This window comes from Diadema antillarum, unplaced genomic scaffold, assembly GCF_040938485.1.
Source record: "Diadema antillarum isolate AM-2024a unplaced genomic scaffold, OU_Dant_1.0 seq00000597_RagTag, whole genome shotgun sequence".
Taxonomy (NCBI): domain Eukaryota; kingdom Metazoa; phylum Echinodermata; class Echinoidea; order Diadematoida; family Diadematidae; genus Diadema; species Diadema antillarum.
This window is the reverse complement of record NW_027271528.1, coordinates 1,296,321-1,320,819: the sequence shown is the minus strand read 5'-3', so window position 1 is coordinate 1,320,819 and position 24,499 is coordinate 1,296,321. Positions and strand designations below refer to the sequence as shown.

At 40.9% G+C, this 24,499-nt stretch overlaps 2 protein-coding genes across 2 annotated transcripts; one reads left to right on the top strand and one right to left on the bottom strand.

Annotated features, from left to right (window-relative positions):
* Nucleotides 1-1,375: 1,375 nt before the first annotated feature.
* On the bottom strand, nt 1,376-9,918 carry LOC139735761 (uncharacterized). Its single transcript, XM_071646513.1, has 5 exons — nt 9,808-9,918; nt 7,202-7,322; nt 5,176-6,687; nt 2,632-4,356; nt 1,376-1,584 (listed from the first exon to the last, which is right to left on the bottom strand). Exons 2-5 carry the CDS (start codon nt 7,206-7,208, stop codon nt 1,376-1,378), a joined length of 3,453 nt encoding a protein of 1,150 aa, XP_071502614.1. The 5' UTR covers nt 7,209-7,322; nt 9,808-9,918.
* A 5,704-nt stretch (nt 9,919-15,622) lies between these two features.
* On the top strand, nt 15,623-23,996 carry LOC139735760 (coiled-coil domain-containing protein 63-like). The gene is made up of 9 exons (XM_071646512.1): nt 15,623-15,783; nt 16,364-16,553; nt 17,236-17,358; nt 18,437-18,618; nt 19,995-20,188; nt 21,154-21,440; nt 22,098-22,346; nt 22,885-23,006; nt 23,723-23,996. Exons 1-9 carry the CDS (start codon nt 15,623-15,625, stop codon nt 23,994-23,996), a joined length of 1,782 nt encoding a protein of 593 aa, XP_071502613.1.
* Nucleotides 23,997-24,499: the final 503 nt, after the last annotated feature.

Below are 24,499 nucleotides of genomic sequence, written 5' to 3'. Positions count from 1 at the left end.
GAAGGAAAAGCAGTTTGAAAAGGTGGATTGGTGATGATGGGAAGAGAGCAAAATACCAAGGCATGAGCTTATGAGGAATACTGGCTTGACAGTACGCTGAGAATGACAGGCAAAGAGACAAAAACATATACAGACAGAGACAGAAAGATTGGCAGAAGAAATATATAGAGTTCCTTTTCAAAAGGTGCTCAATCCACTTTTGGTGGTACAGTGAAAAACCTTGATTTTTATTTCACATGCTTCTAAGTGCTTTCAGGCAATGTCTTTATGTCCCATGATAGTACTCCATAAAGGGACAAGAAAATGTGCCTCGGAAAAATGTACACACTGATTTTAGATAATTGACATTTTTTAGACTTTGTGGATGTACATGTGTAGCATCGTTAGGAAGAGGAATTTTAGAATGGTGATGTACAAGTAAAAGTGGTTTTAGTGACTATTTTCGGTGACTTTGTAAATTTACTAGTGGAAAAATGAGCAACGAAAATGGGATTCCAGGGGATTTGAACCCGAGACCGGGGGGGGGGGGGGGAGGGGGGGGCAGACCTCCAGATGCTAGCCCGGTGCTCTACTGACTGAGCTTTAGAAAGCCCTAGTTCAGTGTTCATCCCAGAAACCCTAAATTCTCAATGCTCGGATGGTCAGAAGTTATTGCAGTGTGTTTGTGTGTAATGCACATGCACACACTTAAACCTAGCATAAACCCGAAGGATAATTCAACTTGGGGATAAATGCGAGGGATCATCGAAGTGATGCAGCTTTTTGAATATGTAAAAAACGCAAACAGAAGAAAACTGACCAAAAATGAATACTCTGTAAATTCGTCTGGACTTTGTAACTTAACACATTCTTCTCCTGTTTTCTCCATCTCTCCAAAGAAATTCTATGCAATGAAATGAAATATTTCACTGCTAACAATCAAAGATTATGTGGGTCACCTGAAAAGCTACATGTACACAAGCAGGGAAGTTGAACAGCCTGGCCTTACTATGGGGTCAAAGTGTGGTCAATCATGCACACAGCTTTTTGAATGGATCCTGCTGGATCTTATTCTAGCACCTTTTGAACAAAACAGATATGGATTTAGCACCTTTTGGGACAAAAACCATTTTCATTGCCTAATTTCTTCATTTCCTGACAAGAATGTGATACTTACCACTGATCATTGCATTGCATTAGTTTTTTGTTGCGCATAATGTGCAAAAAACTTCTACTTTTGCAGTACATAAAATAAAATAAGAAGATACACAGATAGACAGACAAGCAAAGAGAAAGCGAGAGAGAGCGAATGGGAGCAAAAGAAAGAGGGAGAAACAGGGTGTGATGTCATTATCCAAAGCAGTCCCCCCCCCCCCCCCCCCCCCTTCTCTATATCTCACATCTGTGACTTTCGCTGGCCACGTAGCTGATGCATCTTCTTGTGGCTGTGGAGTGCAAGGGCGCCCTCCTTCGGCCCCGTCCCGTGGAATCTCGTCCCTGGCCCTCTCTGACTTTCCTCCCCCTCTGCCCCGTCCTCTGTTTCAGCGGCTCCTGTGGTGAAACTCTCCTCATCGCTCAGGTCTGGCATACTGGCGCTAGGGGGTCCTGATATTCAAAGGCAGGAGTGTAAAATGTATCAATCAGGTCAATGGAGTCTCTTTGAATAGGAAGCAGACCTTACCATCAGCTCTAATTCTCGCAAAGGTTTTATTTTCTCATCTCATTCACTCATTGTAAAAACTGCAAAGATTTTTTTTTTTGTTCTCCTTTTCTCTGTATGTTGGTTTTCTTTTGTGGGGATAGGGGGAGGGGTAGATTACAATGATTTGGCCAAACTCCTTATACTAAGTTTCAAACCAAAAGGGCGAAGAACATGTGCATACTTGTTACAATTGTGATTTAAAAGATGAATGACTAATAATAGTGACCAGAACCTTGCCATTAATGAAAATACTGGCTTGACACTTTGGCTACGGTGACTTCCAATAACGGCATAGCACATACGCATGCCATAACGATTCGCATTATGGCATAACAAACAACCAAACTGCACTTTAACAAAAAGTTCATCGAAACAAGCAATGGAGTATGATGGATCATTTGGAGTATTACATCCAAAAATCCTCAACAGGGTTTTTAGGCTTCCTATGTACCAGTGTATTTTCTTATAGATGAAAGAGAATGAAAATACATACCTGATCAGGAAGCACGCATGCAGCATTGTTAAGGTAACTCTGAGTTTGAGAAGCAGTACTAGTTAAATTATGGAGGCAAAAACAAAGTGACTGCTTATTGGCAACAATTTAACTTTGGTGAGAGACTAGGGTTATTGATCTCAAAGTGATTGAAGTGATGCTAACTCCCAGGTAGTCTTAAGATGATTATTTACACAGTGTTAAGAGTTAGCATAATTTGTTTACCTTGTTTTCCTTGGCCTTAATCAAATTTCAGATTTATGCATGTCTTGCTATTCATGCAAATTATGATTTAATTAAACAATTTACAGAACTGAACAGAATGGTGACGTCTGTTATTCACATCTGCTGGCACTACCTCACTCACTGGGTTTGTGCTTCAACATTGACAAAATTGACATTTCTGTGCTTGGGAATGTACTTGGGAATGTACCAGCCAAAGATCTAGATGACTTACCATGGAGGTCGGAAGAAGCTCTGACACTCTTGGCACTGTCATCCTCCAACTTTATCCTGATGTCATTGGATTCGATGCATTCATGTTGGTTCAGCTCCTCAGCTGAGGTGCAAGATTTCTGGCACATGTGGCACACATACGACTCCATCGGGCACTTTTGGGTGTGAATCTGTTCCTGGGGCAGGAACACGGCGGTGCGCGTGTCGCTGCGGAAGGCTTGGATCTTGCAGCCATGGCTCCTCAAAGCTGTGATGTCCTTGAAGAGCCTGTTGCACCCATAGCAGAGGAACAAGCCGCCGGGATGTGGCTTTCCGTCTCCAGACACAGCGCCCAAACTCTGCACGGTGGTTTGAACCTCTGGTGTCGATCCCTCTCCAAAAGGCACAGACCTATTCTCTGCAATGGTTTCAGCTGTCAAGGTAACCTCAGCTGTGGAGCTGCCTGTTTGGGTGATGCTGCATATTTTCATGTTGGATGGATTTGTTGTTCCAGCTGAACACTTACCACTGGAAACATGCTGCTCCTTTAGGGCTGCATTTGCATTGGAAGATTCTGTCAAAGCCTGCTGAGTGGGCCTCATTGGTATGTTCACCCTTCGTTGTGGTAATACATTCTTCTGAACATTACTGAATTGCTGGTTTTGGAGTCCTGCATTCAGAGTGTTTGATGCCGGTGCGAGGCCCTGCACAGGCAGTGTTTGCAAGTTCTGGGGCTTGGGAACCACTTGTACCAGCATGCCACTTTTCAAAGAGGGGTTCCTTGCCACAGAAAATTGGATGGGACTGGCATGGCTTTGCTGATTGCCCACTGGAATAAGATAGGCGGTGGAGTTCTGTCCAGCTGGAACACTGCTGATAACCGGGTGCGGGGCAACCCTTCGGAGCATGACGACAGGATTCATGGCCTGGTTAGCATTCACCACTGGTGGCAAGTTCTGCTGGCCAGGGGCCACAGCAAGGTGGCGGGGCAAGGCTCCAGGTAGTGGATTGACAATGGAGGCACTGCTGCATGGCTGCATCTGCTGGTTAATCACCTGGCAGAACTCAGGCTGCTGGACCTTCACTTCTTGTGGTTTCCCTTTTGCAGCCACTGTCGGTGTGGGCAGGTCTGTTACGCTGTCTCTCTGGGTGACAACACCCTTGGTGCTTAGCACAAGGGCCGAGGGCTTATCCAAAAGTGATGTTAATAGTGGGTCGGACGAGTTGGTAACAAGCTGCTTTTTGGCACTGGAAACTGGCCGAGTGCAAATTTCTTCCTTGTCTACTCCTGAGCTGACTGACTGGATGCTGGACACTGGAGGGCTAACAGATGTTGGGGGACTGATGGAATTTGTAAAACTGGAAAATGGGAAGGTTCTCCTCTGGAGGCCTCTCTCTTTCTTGTGCCACGGCAGATGAAGAGTTAGCCTCTCCAGACTTGGAAACACCTGGGGGCACTTGGAGCACTTGAAACGGCAGGACGGGAACTGCCCAACCTTCTGCAGGCAAACTGAGCACAGGTAGGACCTGGATTTCTCGCAGACTTCCTTCGGAAAGTCATGCTGGACAACACGGGCACACATGCCGCACAGCTCTTTGCGGAACGTCTCGAGCGAAGATGTGACGGGTGGAGCTGGCAGCGCAGTCCCTCTGCCCGGCTCAGGTCTCTTGCGGACTTCATAGTAGCTGAGCACCTGATTAGTGACCAGCTTGATGAGAATGTTGGAATCATCATTTGCTCTGCTTCCTGCACATGGTTGGATCAAAATGGAAAGTTGATGTCACAAAAGCTGTAAAAAAAAAAAAAATTATATCCTGCACTACCTGCTTCTTTAACTATGCTCGATTTAGCAGAAATCACTATAATCATTTCATCCTGATTTTGTTCTACCATTACAGACACCATGTGACATGCCATTTCATCCAATCATTTCCTTGGTCAATTAACACGTCTAGCTATGCCACTGGTATGACGACATCTTTTTAAACACTTCTTACTTTTTAAATCTTTTTATTTAATTTTATTCATACAGGGTGGCCTGGTTAGTAATCGAGAACTGTTTTCCAGAGGGCCCTGTAAACAAATACATTCAAGATAACAATCATAACAAATAACATAAACATAACTCATCAAACAGAATAAAACAGTATTTGTAAAGAGAACAGAGTATAATAGTCCACATGTTACTAGTTCACTTGTCAGTTGCTGCACGGCTGAACAAGCAGCTTGGTTGACTCAGAAACCATTATTGGTCATGTACGTTACTTCTGAAAGACTTTCAGCAAATAACAAAATTTATCTTAGGAGCATCTCAAATTTCAATACAGTTGACTCTTGTCATAATGAAATCCTTGGGGCAAAGAGTTTTCTTTCTTTATATTGAAATTGTGTTACTATCAAACTAAGGAAGCATACTAATGGATAATCATATTGGGACCTAAATTTTTACTTTGTCATGACAGGAATTTTGGTACAACCTAGCCTTTTATAACAGGAGTGCATTGTATTTGCAAAACCTGATCCTATGTTTTGTCCACTGACAGAGACACAATTGCCAGATCTCACCACTGTGGCCTGTATCTTCCACTCTTCCTCCTTCAGTGGCATCAGGTTTATCCTGCAAAGACCCTGCTCCTGTCCGCTCCCCCTCATTCTCCTCCTCCTCCTCCTCCTTCTCCTCCTGTTCCTCTTCCGAGTCACTCCAATCTTCATAGGCATGCTTATTCACGAGGCACTTGTGGTAGCCCAAGGCGGACGCGTTCCAGAATGATTTCGAGCACAGCTGGCAGGTGAAAGATGTGTTCAGGACATTCTCAGTCACGGCTGGGAGGTTGCTTCCCCGCTCATTCCTCATACTTCGCAGTTCCTGGAGGTGCACGGGATCTTCAATCTTCTTCTTCTTGCCTTCTATACTTTCTCTATAATCCTCCTTGCACTTGTGCCGATTGAATCTGAACAGTGTCTTGAACCAGAACTTGCACGTTGTGCAGACATAGACAAAGTCTGGGGCTGGCTTGATCTTGTGTCTCTCCCCAAGCTGTAGATGATGCCTCTTCTTGTCTTGTTCGTAGAGGGCCTTGGACATAAAGAATGTTTCACAAATCAAACAGACAAAGTGCAAACTGTCCCCAATGCCTTCCCTGTGTGCCTGGTACGACGCTACATCTGGGAAATTGATGTTGCAATGGTGGCATATTTTCGGCTCCTCGGTGACGTGGAGGGTCTTGTGCATGTTGCGCGTCTTGTTCTTGTCGAAGACCTGGCAGCACATCGGGCACACATACTTCAGGAGCCTCTCGGCCAGCTGCTCCTGGCAGGCGTGCTGAATGAGCTTCTTGGCCGAGGGGAAGATCACACGGCAGTGCCGGCAGCGGACGCTATCCAGACACTTCCGGACATGCTTCGAGTAGGCCTTGTGGTGATTGAAAGTGTCCTTGCAATACTTGCATGTGAAGCTTACTGAGGGCCTGCACATAGAGCACAGACCTTGCAAGGCTTGGGGTAGGGATTTTGCCGTTTGATGAAATATCTTCATGCATTGGGAGCACTTCTGCATATTCTTCCTTTGATAGGCCATCGCTCGAGAGCTATTCACCCCCTCCCCTTCCACATTTTCATCTCCCTCCTCCTCGTCTGTGGAATATTGCGCCTGCAAATCCCTCTTAATTTTGTTCCTAATCTCCCTTTTAACATGTTCTCTCAGTAGCTGCTGTGGATCAATGGCTTGTGCCGTATCCACAAACTCTTCTTGAGGTTCCTGCTTCAGACGAACAGTGATGATTTTTGGGGGCGGCTCAACATAATCTGGGTCATCTTCGTTGACTTTTCGCTTACGCTTGGACCTCACAAGCAGCAACTCTCCCTCTTCTTCCTCTTCTTCGGGGCTCAGACTATATCGACTGTCGTTGTAAGACGATGGTGATGCCTGGGCTGGGACAAACCCGTCCTCTTCTGAGCCATCATCCTCAGAATCCTGCGGCTCCTCCTTGATCCATGACGTATCGATGACCATGGCCACCTCAGCACCTGCCTCTGATGAATTCAAGTCTCTCTCATGGTTTTCTGTATCCTCAGACCCTGGGTCAATCAAACACAAGACATGTTTCAAGCTGATTGTTTCTATCACCATCTTAATTTGTACAGAGGAAACATTGTTGGTAAAACTTCAAAATGCAGGAAATTACAACGAGATAAGCCCAATCCAGAATTGTCAATATTATAGTAGGAATGCCCTATGAAAAAGGCAAAGGAAATTGCAATAAAAAGTTTATGATAAATGAGAACAGCTTTACCAACTGAAAAGCTCTTTATATGGCATATGAACACATGCCTGCATTTTTTGCTTTTCTTACTGTCCAGCTGTTATTGCTAGGGTTGGTGAAAATCACATTTTCTTGTTCCAGTCCAACATTTCTGCTTCCATTACAACGGTACATACTGTCATTTCCAACTTCCATTTTATGCAATGAACAAGAAAACATTTTACAATGATACTAAAAACTCAACGCTTTATTTTATTAAATGCATGTACTGTAGGGACATGTGAATCTATGATCAGGACATATGACAAAAGCATATTGGAGAAACTCACCTTCCATTTTCTATGTAGTTCACTTCATTACAGTGATTGAAACCCAGAGTGTCTTTTCATTCTGTAAGGTTGACAGCTTCTGTTTCCACCCAGCCACTTGACCAGTAGTTTCTCTGCATTCCTGCTGGAAAAGAGAGCAGATGTGAAGCCGAAAGTACTTAATAATGATAACAATAACAACAATTTAAGAGTCTCTATGAGCTTTATTTACAAAAATCAATCTTATACATTAAAAAAGGCACAATAATGTACGTTTTGAACAGCTTTACAAATTTGCTTAGTGTCTGTTTCAATGAGATGAATATCCGGGTCAAAATAATGCCTGCTGAAATCTCAAAAATGGATTTTGTATTATAAAAGTAGGAACAAAATTGTTTGTGGCCTGGGGTAGGTGCATCAAACATCTTGGAAATCTGCATATTATTCACTTGTCTGCTTGGGCATGTGATGATCACTTGGAAATTTCCCCATGAAATAAACAATATGACAACGTCTGGGTTGAATTACGTAAGAGATCGAGGCACTCAAAAGAGCAACATTTTGTAAATGATGAGCAGAGTCAGTGTCAGCAGATAGACACACAGATAGCTAAATGAATTGATTGCATGTATAACCATACAACAACAAATTAAACATTACCACAGGAAGCCAAATGCGAGAAATGCATTAAAATTTCTTTCATATATGGACCCCAATACCGTACCCGTTTTTATGTTTTTTTCCCAGAATTTTTAATGCAACTAAAAAAACGATGAATTAAATCTTGGTGTTTTTATTATAGCTCTGTGCAAAAATGTAAATTGCAAACACTAATTTACAACAACTTTTCTTTTTACTGGCTTGTATACCATACATGATGATCAGACTATAACTGGTCATCAGTTGAGTCTTGCTAAGAGTCTATCTGAAAATTACATCAAAGCGCCTTTGAGTGCTATAAAAATGGTTTATCATTAAATAGTTAATATGCCTCTGTGCAGTGTTTTTATCCACTTTTATTGCAAGACATATATACAAACTGTACGGTACATGTGTCATATATAGATCTTGATGGTATGGTGCTATTAATTAAGTACCGGTATGACATTTTTTTTTTTTTTAAGAACAAAAAAAAAATCTGAGTTTGAACATCAAATCCACTGCTCTGCGGCTGCTGGTGATATCTCTGTGTATTGAAAGCAAAATAAAATTCGTGTCAATAATCACGTAGAATCTATTGACTATAGATCCTATAATCATTCATAAATTACTTAATTCTTCTTTTTCTTCTTCTATCCTTTTTTTTTTTCTTGCTATCTGGTTGACATGTTTACGTTTGTTTTTAATTCTAACATTGTGCATTTGAATATGTTTTTGTATCTTTTTATTGTGCAAGACCCCTTGGTAGAGCAGTTTTTTTTTAACTGAAACGGCTATCCTGTTGAAATAAAACAGAAATAAATAAATTACTGAAGGATGTTAATTATTAATTAGCTCCTAAAATTTGATTATTCCAGATGAGGCTTCACATTATATTAAAGCAATTACTACTAAGTAGATGTCTACCAAGGATCACTTACATGTATAATGCTGAAGGCTCATAATAAGAACCAGACTGTATTAAAATACCCACATTCTTTATTTTCATGTGCAATTATCACTTGTTTATACCTACAGTGCTCTACACTGAGCGGTGCAGAGCACTTCTATATTCACGCCTCACCACACAGGCGTGTTGCTACTCATTGCACATGGGAACCATTGCACATTTATCCAAGCTGTCTGTGTAGATGTGCGGCACAGGCATTCGGGATTTGCCTACTGAATGGGGTGGGATAATTTTAATCGGGAAGTTGAATGTCGTGTCTGGAATTTCGATAATTGCAGCCCCATATGCTTCGGCCCAAAAGCAACCTGCAAAGTGTTTTAGTAGGGTCCAATGTTTGTTTTCTTTTATTTTTCTCGCTGAGACACGCCGCGGCACGAAAACGTAATTCTGTAATTCTGGTAGGCCTAATCCAGGCACTTCTACACACACAACCAACGACAACGTGTAATAACGCGCAACCCAATTTTAGCTTTACGGGAACCGACTGCGGCAATGTGATATTGAGAGAAAAATATGTGCGTTATTCGCTGACATGTCCAGAGTGGATTTGGCAAAATTATATGACCTAACATCCATTAATATCATGAAACATAGAGTGAACATACTGTCAAGTTGCGTAATTTATTAGATTTTCAGCAGTCAACACGAACATTGGGAAATAACTGCGCACGAAATATGTACGGAGTAGCTTCGCGCAGAAGTACGGCCACGGCGCATGCTGTACGTGGTGATCAATGCGGTAGGATAGTAGTGCTCTGTGTTTCCTTGATACTATGCGGGTTCCGCACACAGGGCGCTGCGTGCATGATGCCAGCATTGCAGCGCGTTCAACCCGTGAGCCTTTCTGGCGTGCAGCAGTCACCACTCGACGATAGATAATCTTCGCGTTTGAACACTGTAACAAGGCAGTACACAAGAAGTGCAACCGTTCTTTGAGGTACAATTATCCCATCCGCCTTGTGCTTCGAGAGCCAACCAGGCTGTAAAATAGGAACTTGTTGAACTACTGAATACTTACCCCACTTTTACAGTCATTACACGACATTTACAGGCCACTCAATCCACGAAATTCCACCGATTTTGAGGTGTTCTGAAGAGAAATTCTCGTGGACGCAGCATACGCGATGGCGGAAATGACGTAGGCCACAGGGGCGCGCGTACGTTCTACTGACGTCACGAAGTATGTTGACCTCATCCTGTACTAGTAACGTACGCAGCAGCCTTGGTGTGCGTCCGTGGTGCTCGAGAATTTCGTGCTTTCGGCATGCAGTGCTTTCGAAGAATTTCGAGTTTTGACACTATGTATGACAAGAAAAAAAAAATGTATTTTTCATAAAACAATAAGTTTCATCAAACAATACAATACGCTTGGTTTGGAAAAATATGAAATAAATAAATGTTCTGAGAATATATTATGTTTTCGTTTTCTTTGCAGCCTCTTTACTACTACATTGATTGTAGTTAGTATCATACAGCATGCCCCCCACCCCCCCAAAATATATATATATAATCAGATTTTCGCTTTGGTAACTTTCAATTATGATGAACTGTCTGAATGCTCTTTTAATTCAGGATATAAAAATGTATACCGTCTTGTACCTTTATTTTGCGGAAAACCCCATTTGATTTGGTTAAGTGGTCACAGAGAAATTTAATTTGTCATGGGTCTGTAACTCTTCCACTTATATCAAACTTACATACATTAATTTTGAAACTTGTTTTTTTTTTCTTCTTTTTTTTTTTTTGGGGGGGGGAGGGGGAAAGGGGGGGGGGACATTCCCATATATGTGTAGCAAAACAATCACATAAATGTCACTACATCAACAACAACGTAAATGTTCCACAGATGTAATGTAACAAACAAACACACACACACACACACACACACAAACGCATACAGAAAATAAAGAAAAACAAAAAATAACACACACACACACACACACACACACACATACACATACACATACTATATATACTTACTACATATCCTAGAAGATTGTTCAGATTGTACGACACTTTGTAATAGATGTACCGGAGAGCAGTGGCGTATCTAGGGGGGGGGGGGGGGGGCAAGGGGGGCACGTGCCCCGGGCGCCACTCCTTGGGGGCGCCAAAAACGAAAAAACGAAAAAAAAAACGAAGAAGAAGAAGAAAAAAAAAAGAAAAAAGGGGGGAAGAAAAGGAAGAAGAAGAAGAAGAAGAAAAAGAAAAAGAAGAAAAAGAAGAAAAAACCCTCGCCGGGACCGGGGGGGGGGGGGGGGGGCGGGGGCGGCGGCAGAAAACCAAGTCAAACAAGATAAAAACAACACATGAAGATGATGCGGACAAAATGACAATGTATATTGTGTTCACACATATCATTTTATATTTAGCAGGCAAAATGTCACACGGAGCAGCGGCTGCAATTTCTTTCGTTCTGAAGCGATCGCCGATTGGATCAAAGGAGGGCGGCAACGGTTTCGAACATGGGGGGGGGGCGCAAAAAATCAAACAAGATAAGAACAAAACGTAATGATGACGCGAAAATATACAAATTTCGACTCACTCGCTCGTACTAGTTTAGAGTATTCTCTGTTTGTTGGTATAAATCGTTATCTAAGTAAAGGCCGTCACTATTATCGTGATTAGAATTGTAAGATTTAGTAAGCAAAAAAATGACAAGAATTCAATGTTTTGTAAGCTGAAATACAAAGTTTTCGGCTCCCTCGCTGCGCTCGCTCGCCAAAGTTTATCAAAAAAAAGCAAGAAAGATAAGAACAAAATGTGATAATGACGCGGAAATAAACAAAGTTCGGCTCACTCGCGCGTACTAAGATGGAGTATTTTTTCAAGTCCTCAGTTTGTTCGTATAAATCGTTATCTATAAGGCCGTCACTATATCTTGATTAGAATTGTAAGATTTAATAAAAAAAAAATGACAAGAATTGCATGTTTTGAAAGCTGAAATACAAAAATTTTCGGCTTGCTCGCTGCGCTCGCTCGCCGAAATTTATCAAAAAAAAGAAGAAAATAAGAACAAAACGTGATGATGACGCGGAAATATACAGATTTCGGCTCACTCGCGCATAGTAATTTAGAGTATTTCGTCAACTCCTCAGTTTGTTGGTATAAATCGTTAGGTTATCTATTAGGCCGTCACTATATTTTGATTAGAATTGTAAGATTTAATAAGCAAAAAAATGACAAGAATTCCATGTTTTGTAAGCTGAAATACAAAAATTTTCGGCTCGCTCGCTGCGCTCGCTCGCCAAAATTTGTCACACACAAAAAAGATAAGAACAAAACGTAATGATGACGCGGATATATGCAAATTTCGGCTCACTCGCGCGTACTAAATTGGAGTATTTTAGTTTGTTGGTATAAATCGTTATCTATAAGGCCGTCACTATATCTTGATTAGAATTGTAAGATTTAATAAGCAAAAAAAATGACAAGAATTCCATGTTTTGTAAGCTGAAATACAAAAATTTTCGGCTCGCTCGCTGCGCTCGCTCGCCAAAATTTGTCACAAAAAAAGATAAGAACAAAACGTGATGATGACGCGGAAATATGCAAATTTCGGCTTTCTCGCGCGTACTAAGTTGGAGTATTTTAGTTTGTTGGTATAAATCGTTATCTATAAGGCCGTCACTATATCTTGATTAGAATTGTAAGATTTAATAAGCAAAAAAATGACAAGAATTCCATGTTTTGTAAGCTGAAATACAAAAAAAAATTTCGGCTCGCTCGCTGCGCTCGCTCGCCAAAACTCATCACGATTTATTACATTTTAATCACTCTCAAAAAGACCCCTTTTAAGTGCTTGACAAAGCATCCAAAAGCATAAAGTCCCTACCAGGATGGGGTTTGGGTTGAACACTTTTTCAGAAATTAGGGGCGTAGATTTCCGCGCTTGCCCCGGGCGCCGTTTTCCCTAGATACGCCACTGCCGGAGAGCGATTTCACGTTTCAACGCCAGAAAAATAGAAAGAGAAATGTTACAACATTAATATGTCCGTGGCGCTGCTACACCGCGGCTCCGGGGTGGCGCTTCCGATCCAAACTTTGATGAAGTACCGTATAAGAGCAGGTGGTACTGTGACGTAACAGAAGATGAATGATTGCATGCGCGCGCGTGCAAGCAGTAATATACGGCGCCATGGATACTGGGTAATGCACACATTGCGGCTCGTTCAATTCATCGAATCAGAAAATGAGCTGCATTTACATTGGATCAAAAGTACAAGCAGAGGGAACAGGTGAGATCTTAAAGCCATTTTACGTCCAGGATTCTGTGCGTCTGTGATGAATTATTACCAAAGAGGTTACATACGTGTACTGTATTATCATCGCTCTAACTATGTTGGCAGTGTTGTTTCCTTAATCCTCGTGTGAGTATATTCGTATAATGACGCTGAATGTAGAATTAAGGCAATCGAGAAAAGTGGCACCTGCATTTCTGTGGGTGTAGGCGTAATACATTTGTGCTGTATCAAGGCCCCTACTTTTGTTTTCTTTCTCTTGTTTATTTTTTTTTACACTGATAGATGCAATTGAGATACAGGGTTTCCCCTCTTGTACAGTCTTAAAGGGAACGCAAATCCAAAGAGCAATGTGGATTAAGTGAAAGCAGCAACATAAGAAGAACACATCAGTGAAAGTTTGAGGAAAATCGGACAATCGATGCAAAAGTTATGAATTTTCAAAGTTTTGTTGTTGGAACCGCTGGATGAGGAGACTACTACAGGATATGACGTATGAGTTGACAACAATACAAAGAAAATATAAAGAAAATTCAACAAAAATTCACTTTTCTAGCATTATGAAAGACCACTTGACTAACCGCTTTCAGAAAGCAAGGGAATGATTGCTACCCTCAACATAATTATGTCAGTATCAAGTTGATGGAATTTGTAATTTTTATGAACAATGAACTTTTGTGGAATTTTCTTCATATTTTCTTTATTTTGTTGTCCACTCATACGTCATAACCTCTAGTAGTCTCCTCATCCAGCGGTTCCTACACCAAAACTTTAAAAGTTCATAACTTTTGCATCGATTGTCTGATTTTCCTCAAACTTTCACTGATGTGTTGTACTAACGTTGTTGCTTTCACTCAATCCACATTGCTCTTTGGGTCTGCGTTCCCTTTAATGTATTCAAACCGGTTTTCAAAGTCACATTGCAGTGGACCATTGAATGTAAATGTTAAAAGCAAAACACAAAACGAAACGAAACGAAACAAACACCACATGCGATACAAGACACAGTGTATGTCATCATTTGCAGGTGTATAAGCCTACATTGCGAGTATAAATTGTTTCAATTAGATTTCCAAACTCAAAAGGAGATGATCAAATACATCAGGACATACAATTTTTGGAAAGCACCAGCGCGTTGTGTTCAGTAACAAACCAGAACCGGAAATAGATTATTTGGCAGTCCTAGCTCTCACTATAATTATCAAGATAGGGAAAGAAACATGCAAAATCACAGTTAAAATCTTGAAGTATGATATCGATCATAACATAATTTCAGCAGACAGTACATCGTGTGGAACAAACTTCGAGCGCGTTAATTTCGTTACTTTATTTTCATCTGAATGATTCGGGAGATCGATTCCTCGAAGAGTGCATAAAACAGTGTTTAATTAAAAGCACGTTAATATGACATATTTGTAAAATTCAAGACTAGAAATATTTCTTCGCTATTTTGTTTGTCCGTTAACATTTTCCAATGGTCGATGTGATTTTGCAAGCATAGTGTGCCATAACGGGCACAATTAGCATCATGGATATAAATAGTAAAACGAGTTTCTCAGGAATTGAGATTGTATTGCTTTGATATGTACGTGATTGAGGCAGGAAAATTATTCTGAAGTAAGTCTCCTTTCCTTGTACTATTTGTCTTGTCATAATTGCATCAGTATCATGGCCCACATGATGGAAATTACAACTTCCTCAACAACTGCAAGCTTGTTAGTGTTCAGATAGAGTTTTTGCTGAAAATAATAATATTGATGGCGTTGATGATAGATAGTAGCTTACCGCAACTGCGATACAAATATATATAAATGAGAGAAATTGTCATTAATATGATGTCACTTTTGCAATGATCAAAATAGTGAAAGGAACAATGAAACAATCAAAGGAGTAAGTGGACCTGCATGATGGAGAACTATAATGATATACGACACTAATTCAAAGCGCTTTCCGAAATTAATGCGCTTATGTGTAATATCTGTTTATCCCCATGTTGAGCGTGGATAGACTGTTCAGAGACTCTTAACGCCGGATAGATAGACGGAGTAACGAAAGATGTTTGATAACAAGAGGTACTGATCGAAATGGTAGACTGCGAAATGCTCATGCGTTATAAAGTTAAAGTGTCGTACTGGACCCTTTTCATCGATTCCTGTTTTGGGGGATTATACATGCGTTAGGCCGAGTGATGGCGCGATCTCGAGAGATGCTGTGAACGTGCTGCCTCAGTTCTGGGATCGCGCTATCACTCGGCTGAAAGCGTATAGTCAGGAAAAAAATGATAAAAATAACAGTCAAAAATTTGACAATATCTGATCTTACGCGGCATGGCGCAATTTGTGCTTTTTGCTGTTACAAGACCAGTGAGTGGTTTCCAAAAGCTATCCCGCAAAACACTGCACAAAATGAGCATTTTATAAAGTTAAAATTGACATGAGAATGATACAAATATTGGTGATGATGGAAAGTTATGATTTATTGTGGTATCTTAAACACAAGCACAACGCTCTTTAATTCTTTATTTTTTCATCCTCGGTTGCAGACGAAAAACCCAACTAAAGGCAAAGGAGGCTCTCTACCACAGATTCAACCATGAACGCGTTGACGCGGAAGCAGGAGTCGGCCGTGATCGACCCCGATGAGCTCGTCAACGCCGAGGCGGAGCTATGCCAGCTCAAGCAGCGATATCGCATCGTGCAAAACGATCGCAAGGCCTACCTCGATGAGTCCAGCAATGTTCTTCGAAAACAGCGGTAAGGAGGGGTCAACGTACTTTCTCACGAATGATGATGTATATCCAGTTTCCTGTTTGAAGATCACTATAACTATTGAGTACTGTTGTCAGGTCTTTTCGTTTGGCCACATGTATTGCGTGATCATCAGGGAAATCGATTCAAGTCAACATTGCATTTTGCATTCAGATTAGGCATCCTGATGGGGGCCGATCCTGAAATCTGTCAGTTGGTGTTCATATAAGCGGAGTAACATGCTTTGGCTCAGTCCGAAAGAGGTCGTAGAAGTGAATAGTGAAAAGACTCTACTTGCTTGTGACGTCATAATAAAAGAACCGCATATTATAGGCAATGTGTAGGCCCACATAATGTCCAGTCTAAGAGCGGATGAAATTAATAAAAGTGAGATTGCAACCATATTGTCAAAAAGATTGGTTCGAGTAGATATTGTTATTCTACATTATGCGCGTGCTCTTTCTATAACTGAATATTCTAGCATATTAAAAGGTTACAAAATACGAGTACAATTTGTATAGGTATAGTCTCTCAGGAAGACGACGAGTCATTCTTTTCTTTATACTTTGCTATTTTCATCATCAAGGAAATACATAGAGTCCCTACTGGAAGAGAAAGACGAGTTCAAGATGGACATGCGATTGGTCGAGAGCATGACCAATAGGAAACGAGATGCAAATGACCTAGAGACTATGACGATGCTATTGGCCACTTGCAGCGAGGGGAATCGGCAAATAGAGGAGGAGAAGAGTAACATCAGAGCATGTGACCTGAAGGCAAGTCGTCTCCATCAGATTGTAGTTTGAGAGGACACGGGACTTCAAGCTCGTAACCATGCCAAAGGCAGAAATTTGCACACGACACGTGCAATCGAAGTAACGTCCGCACCGTCAATCAAAAGCTCCCCTACTTATATCATAATTTCTGTTACACGTAAGCACGAACACAAATACTAGTACATAATTATGGAATAGATGCTACAATAATTATCATGATATGATATCAAGAACAATATCAATCAGAATGGCCATAGGTAATAGATAACGACGACATTCATCGTTATCACTAGTTTGTTCTCATTCTCATTAGAATCATTATTATTTTCATCATCATCATCATTATAATCATCACCATCATCATCATCATCATCATCACTATACTGTAATTTATCATCCCTATATAGGTAATTATCATACATGGAAAACTGAATGTCAGTAGAAAACAATTTGATTACTATGATAGCAGTTACAGTATAATGATTGCATCGATGGAAATGACAGTGATTGTATGTTTTATATAAGAAATTAAAGAAGTGGAGATGATAACGGTGGTGACAAAAAATAAGAACTGGTAACAACGTTAAACGATATTGTCATAGACGCAGTATCACACTGTATAATTATAGAGTAACACGAGTGTAGCAAATCAATGTGTCTCCCTTTATTTTGCCATGCGAAGCTTTCGATCGCTAGTGACTCGAATCTGACTCGACTGCGAGTTCGAGGAGGATGGAACGCCGATCAAGTCCGCCAGATGACCAGTCGAAAGAAGATCCGGACAATGGAGAACAAACTCGATAAGGTATTAACATGTTTCATATCGTTTGCGATTTAGAGGTGGCAATGATTCGTTCATTTAGTTTTTTGCTCATCAGCCGGGCTGTATGGAAATATTCTTCTTCTGAATTGTAAAAAGAAAAAAAGTTCGGAGTTTGCGATAGAGAGAGCGATTGCGATTTTGTTGAAAATACACGCTTGTGAAATGATGTGACGGATTATGAAACAAAAAATAGATCAATCTGGATTGCTGGTGATGTGATAAAAGCATTCAAAGGAAAATGTAAATATAAATGCTGTGTGAGTTGTGGGAAAAGGCAAATGTATATAAAATTATCATCAATATTTTGTCAGATATAAGTGCTTCTTTTTTAATATTGAATACTAATGCCTAACTCATTGTGGAAAATGGAATCTTGATGCCCTGATCAAGGATATTAAGTAAATAATGAACATTGTACAAATGAGAACTGAATTATTGCGTTGCATGTGGAATTGGCTTGGATGTAAAGGTGAAATTTTCCCTATATCACAAACTGTTCGATTTAAGGGAACCCAAACCCAAAAGCAGCAACATTAGTAGAACACATCAGTGAAAGTTTGATGAAAATCGGACAATCGATGCAAAAGTTATGAATCTTTAAAGTTGGAACCGCTGGATGAGAATACTAATAGAGGTTTTGACGTATGTGTGGACAACAATGTAAAGAAAATATAAAGAAAATTCACAAAAATTCATTTTTCTATTATAACATAATGAAAGAACCCTTGACTAACCGCTTTCAGAAAGCAGGGGGAATAATTGCTACCCTTAACATAATAATGTCAGTACAAGTTGATGGAATGTTTTTCATGAAAATGAATTTTTGTGGAATTCCCTTTATATTTTCTCTGTATTGTTGTCCACACATGACGCAATAACCTCTAGTAGTCTCCTCATCCAACGGTTCCAACACCAAAACTTTAAAACTTTATGATTTTTGCACCGATTGTTCGATTTTCCTCAAACTTTCCCTGATAATGTTCTACTAATGTTGCTGCTTACGCTCAATCTACATTTCTCTTTGGGTTTCCTTTAATTTGCAATCTCATAACTTCGGCAGAGGACCGTTGCATTCAATAAAGCCCTGGCCACGAACTGCGATCTCCGCGATCGAATCCAGCAGCATCGCCGAGAGCTGCAGCTCTTCAACGGCACGTACCAGTCGCTGCTTACCCGGCAGGCCTTGCTCAAGGAGGAGATGAACGAGACCATCGAGCAATCAACGGCGGCGTACGACAACAGGTATCATAGCGATGGGCGGAGCAGGGATGGGGTGACGAAGGATTATTTGTGATGAAGATGTGACAATGATGATGATGGCGGTGGTGGTGGTGATGATGACCACTTCGACGACGACGATAATGATGATGATGTTTGTGTGACGATGATAAAGATGATGATAATGATGTTGATAACGATGGTGGTGATGTTAACAACAATGATGATAATGATGATGATGATGATGATGTTAATGACAAGATAATGACAACGACTATTATGTTAACGACGATGATTATACTATAATGATGATGACGGTGATAATGAAGAAACTAGGGAGCTTTAGATCTGCAACGGGGAAGTTAAGACAACGATTGCGTTGATCGTTTTCCTCACTTCCCGCGTCGTGTTGCAAAGCAACTTTAGATTACGAGAAGTCGCAACCTATAATATTGACCGATTCTGTGACGCGCTATGTGTATTTTTAGCATAGGCGCAGCCATACTGGGTGTATCAGCAGACCCCCCCTCCGCACTCCCCCACCCCTCTCCCTACATTAGCACGCGCGCAGAATGAAAAACTGCTTTAGCCAATGGGCGTCTCGTACTGAGTGCGCGAATGCTTGCTTAGTGCGCGAACCTTTGTTACAAGTGCGTGATAAACATGTTGCCCCGGGGTGGGGGAGAGCAGGGGGGGTCGGCTGATACACACCATGGCTGCGCCCTGTGCCGTAAAATGTCTGCTGCCCTCAACGAACCCGAATCGGTCAATAGAGTAAAATTTCACCCCATAGGATCACTGCATCAAGTTGCTCTCTGCGTCGTGAATTTGAGCGGACGCTAAAACGGCCCAGAACCGACCGTGCAAACTCAGACGACGCGAGATCGATTTTTAATAGCAAATGTGCGCATGGGCAAAATATGTGTTTTTTTTCTTCTGGAAATCTAAAGCTCCTTAGTATCCTTATTATGACGTAGTTGATAATGAGGCATTTGATGACGAAGATGAAAACGATAATATAGTTGATAATGCTTATGATATAATTCGTGGAAATTAGTGATGGGATGATCATACGAAAAGATGAAGTATGATATGATTTTGATGAAAAAGAAGAAGAGGGAAATAAGCAAAGATGATGATCACTATAAACTATAAAGATGATGAAGTTGCAGCATTTGCTGACGACAACGATATTTTTGTGATCTGTAACGTACGAGAAAGATGATAGAAGATCATTACAATGACCACGACGGAGAAACATGGTAAAATAAGGAGAATTAAGACAGCAACATAACAACAATGGCAAAAAACAACAACAGAGAGGTAAATGATAAGCATTAATTTTTGTTAGGCCTGTTAAGTAAGATTAAGAAGCTGAAGACACTGTTGGTGTTTCGCAGGGAAGAGTGCCTGACCAGGATGGCGACTCTCAACGAGCGAAACGAAAAGGACGAAAGCCACTACAACAACACGATCAAAGAGCTCAAGCGCATCCTCGCCCATGACCAGAAGCTGAAGGAGTTCATGAGCCTCAAGACACAGGACAGGTCGGAGCTCCTCAAGGCTGCCTCAGACATCGCCAAGAAGAAACAAGGTATAGGCTCTATATTCCGGTTGATATCAATTCTATTCAGATAATGACCAATGATGACCAGTGACTTATAGCTGACTGCACCGAAAAATGGGTATGTTAACTTCAGTATTCAAGCAAGTAGAGTCAAACCTGCCTTAGCGGCCACCTGCCGTTATATGCAGTCACTAAAAACAAAATCCCCCACACATTAAAAGAGAAAATCCGTGTTAAAGGCTCTGTCTGTAGCGGTCGCCTGTTTATAACGGCAATTTTATTGTCTCCAATGGGTGGCCGCTATAAACAGGTTTGACTGTATTAAATAAACTTCCTAGCTGAAGGTTATCATCAAGACAATATTGAAACTATTATTTTTTTTTTAACTGGAGAAGTCGAGGGGCAGAGTCAAAAGTTAGAGCTAATATGCGTGTAAGTGAAAAAGAAAATAATTATGTAAAAGGAAGGAGGTAAAATATACGGCGAGGAAGAGGAAGAAGAAAACGACGAAGGTAGTGATATTGGTAATGATTAGTAGCAGTTGTTTATTATTAGTATTATCATTATCATCGTCATTATTATTATCATTATCATTATCATCATTTTTATTGTTATTATTATTATTGTTATTATTATTATCATTATTATAATCATTATCATAATCATTATCTCTATTGTTATTGTGATGATGATAGTGATGATTATCAGTAGTAGTAGTAGTAGTAGTAGAAGTAGTAGCAGCAGTAGAAGAAGAGCTGTAGGAGGCACTAGGCAAAATTCAACTTAATTTTTCCCTCCATCTGAAAGTGAGGAGGATGAGGAGAAAGAGTAGGAGAAGGAAGAAGAGAAGAAAAATGACATATCCCGCCAGGAGGAATTCTAAGAAATATTTAATTCAATATTTTTTATCAAAGATCTTGAAAGATTTCGTCTGTCAATAATATTGCGAACTCTCGTCCTTGTCGTCACTATTGTTTTCATCTTGATCGCAGCCAAGAGCAACAAAGTGTGTCTCCACAAAGACGAGATCAAGGCCTATCAGGTCGTCTTCGAGCGCCTCAAGCAGCACTACAACGATCCCGACCTCGATCACCTCATCCGCTGCTTCCTCGACCAGGAGGGCGTCAGCTTCGCCCTCTTCAACTACAACAGCGAGCTCAAATGCGACATCGAGACTCTGACGGCTCGAAACGAAACGCTGAAACGCGACATCGAGACCTTCCTCGAGCAGGGGTCTCTGCTGGAAGGGGAGAGGGTGCACATGATGAAAGACCTCGAGGTGGGTAAAGGGCGTGGTAGACGGGAGATAATCTTCCCCTTGGATATGACTCTAAACAGCAGAATTCTAAAAGATTTAGATTGTCTGGCCCACAATCTTACAGGAAAGAAGTACATAACAGAAAATGTCTGTCCTCAGAAGGAGAAAAAAAAAACATAACTATGGTTACTTGAACTTTGCTGTCTGGAAAGATCTCGGAAGAGGCTGCATGTGATTTTAGCAGAAGTGTAGGCAGAAACACTGGGCGAAGAGTGCTGTGTGAGCATGGTGAGCGAAAGAAATCGTCAACCAACAACCAATGACTTTGGATATTGGTATCAAATTTCTGACTCCTGTGGCAAACGTGCAGTTCGGCATGATACATTGTTGTAGCTTCTTCCAAATTGTCATGACTTTATGCTAGGGATATAATGTAGCACGTATTTTCGTATCTATTTTCAACCTTACATTTATCTAATAGTATTTTAAAAGTAAACAAAATCACTTCTACCATGACTATGTTTGGTTACATTTGGCAACAACGCGCTCTAATTACACTCTACCTGGTAGGCTCCTATATAACTTTGTATCATTATTACTGCTTGCAGTTGTTTTCATTTTTGCAGACTTCTGCGCGCTGTTCATTTTTCCATTTTCCTGCTGCTCTTCTTCTATCAGGCCAAGTCAAGTGATGTCATGTCTACCGCCGACGCCGTCGAAAATCAGCTCAAACGAAGTCGCAAGGACCTCGACATCATTATCCGCGCCATCGCCACGTTCGTCAGGAAGCTTGGCTGCGACACCTCGGCGGCCACCGGTCGCCTGGGCTGCCGTGGCACCATCAACGACCGTAACGCTATGATGTTTCTCGGGCTCGCCGAATCCGTGTGCGATGACATGATACTTATAGAAGCTTTCCGACAGCACGTGGTGAGTTTTTTATTTTCAAAAGACAGATTCTTACTCGATTTCTGCCCATATCTGCAAACGAGATGGAGCATAATGGTTCATATAATCAGCTTTCTCCGTTGACGTCAAACGGTGAATGAGAGGGTTACGTCACGAGTTCGACACCCATGAATCATACAGCCCCTAAGTCATACAGCCCATGAATTCGACACTAAGCAAATAGGGCCCATGAGCCCAAAACGTATCTGAACTCTTGGGCTGTATGACTCGTGGGCAGTATACAACTCAGGTACCTTTTTCATTTTAATGTCGAACTCGTGGATGTCAGTCTCGTGGGATGACCCCGAATAAGATTCCCTGAGAGACACCGATTTCGTCGGCATCAGATTCCGCGAAGAATATGATTATCTCAACAATATAAGCCTTCCCTTACAAAGGGAAACAAAGGAAAGAAACATTGAAACTAATATCCTGTATCATGTAATGTATAAATTATGTCACAAACAGCAAAGAAATGTTTGATTTTGTCTATTTTCTTTTGTCTCTGGTTTGGCAGATAAATCTGAAAAGTACTCTCAGAAAGAAGGCACCTGTAGGCGCTCAGCAGGGAAGCATCATTGCTGCTAGACTTCGCCCCAAGTCGCCCGTTGCAATATCCATCAAGCCCCCGTCAATCGGGTATGTCTTTGACACGGAAAAAGACTCTTCATATTGTGATGATTCTGACCCGCAGAAAGGTGTTCGAAAATTTGTTTTCCATGACAGATTAGTTAATGGAATATTTGACCAATTTAAGTTTTGTGAAGAAGGCACTATCATGCGCTGATGTGAATACAGTATTTGATAATTGCAAGAAGGTTCAACTTTATGTTCAAATAGTATCAACAACGCAATAAGCGTAAAATGCGACGAGTTTCTAGAAGTCGTTTCAAAATGGCTGCGCTACTATAACACAACGGTCTAAAATAGCATTTTAAAAAGAAATATATACATATAGAAATGGAGAAGGTGGCATAACGAATAAAACTCGCGACTTCCAATCGGAGGTCCCGAGTTCGAATCTCTTCAAGTGCCTATACGTCCTTGGACAAAATGTTTTAACCCACCATGTTCGTCTCAACTCGGGTGTAATAAGTATAGGTACATGATAAAATTGGATAATAGTGATGACAAAGCCTTCAGGTAGAGCAGTGGCAACACTGATCAGAGCCATACCCTGGATAAAGAAGACAATACTATAATCTCAGCAAGATGGATTTCCTCTTGCATTTGGTGATCTTGTCTTCTAGCACGGAATACCCTAACTGGATGACTCGAGAATTAGTCTCCTATTGTTCTCTTTTCCCTGTATAACTCAAGCAGATTCTCATAAATTTTTCTCTTCTTCTATCCAGGGAGGACGGTGAAATTCCTGCCGACCTGGAGGCAATTGCCAGTAGCAACATGGACGAGTCCCAGCCGCTCTCGCTGCACGAAATTCGTCGCAAGGTGGTGACAGCCATAGAGAAGCGCGAATTACATCACGCCTCGCTTAGAAACGACTGTCATTCGCAGTCTACGAATCCAAGCTCGCGAAACGACGCGTCAGCGGAGGACTACCATTCCGACCACGCAGACTCACACGAGGAATTGGTCATTACTTCCGGGTCACATGCAAATACATTGTAGAAGCAACCCCCATCATTCCAAATTTGGACATTTTAACACCATGCAGGAGTCATTATCTAGATTCATTAATTGCAAAATTGAATACATCGAATCTAAAGTGCAAATGAAGAAAAGATACATGTGCCTTTTAAATCTTCCTGTTATCAAAGTAAATATTACTGTTTCTGCTTTTTGACAGTTTGTAGAAAGCTAGGGATGCGCAAGTAATGGTCTATTTGATGTAGAAAAAGAATGTCATCATGAAACTAGGAATAAAGAATTGTTCTGTAAATGAAAATGACCTGCTTGAGAAAAGATGAAGAAATGGAGACATGATGCTCAATTTATAATACCTGAAAAGAACTTTGAAATATGCGATTCTTGTCCATTAACTTGAAATTCTATTCAAAACTGAAGTAATTGTATCATCTTTTTGCAGTTGCACTTGAAACAAAAAAAAAATGAAAATAAATCCCTGCAACTACATTTCAAAGCAACGAAAATCAGCATATTATGTGAAGTCA

Bases quoted from the DNA above. Each gene is read 5' to 3' on its own strand.
- LOC139735761 (XM_071646513.1), bottom strand. The intron at 4,357-5,175 runs GTGAGATCTGGC...AACCATGTGCAG, and splicing joins GGAAGATACAGGCCACAGTG to GAAGCAGAGCAAATGATGAT. The intron at 1,585-2,631 runs GTAAGTCATCTA...TTTGAATATCAG, and splicing joins AGCTTCTTCCGACCTCCATG to GACCCCCTAGCGCCAGTATG.
- LOC139735760 (XM_071646512.1), top strand. From the start codon at position 15,623: ATGAACGCGTTGACGCGGAAGCAGGAGTCGGCCGTGATCGACCCCGAT. The intron at 15,784-16,363 runs GTAAGGAGGGGT...TTCATCATCAAG, and splicing joins AATGTTCTTCGAAAACAGCG to GAAATACATAGAGTCCCTAC. The intron at 18,619-19,994 runs GTATCATAGCGA...GGTGTTTCGCAG, and splicing joins ACGGCGGCGTACGACAACAG to GGAAGAGTGCCTGACCAGGA.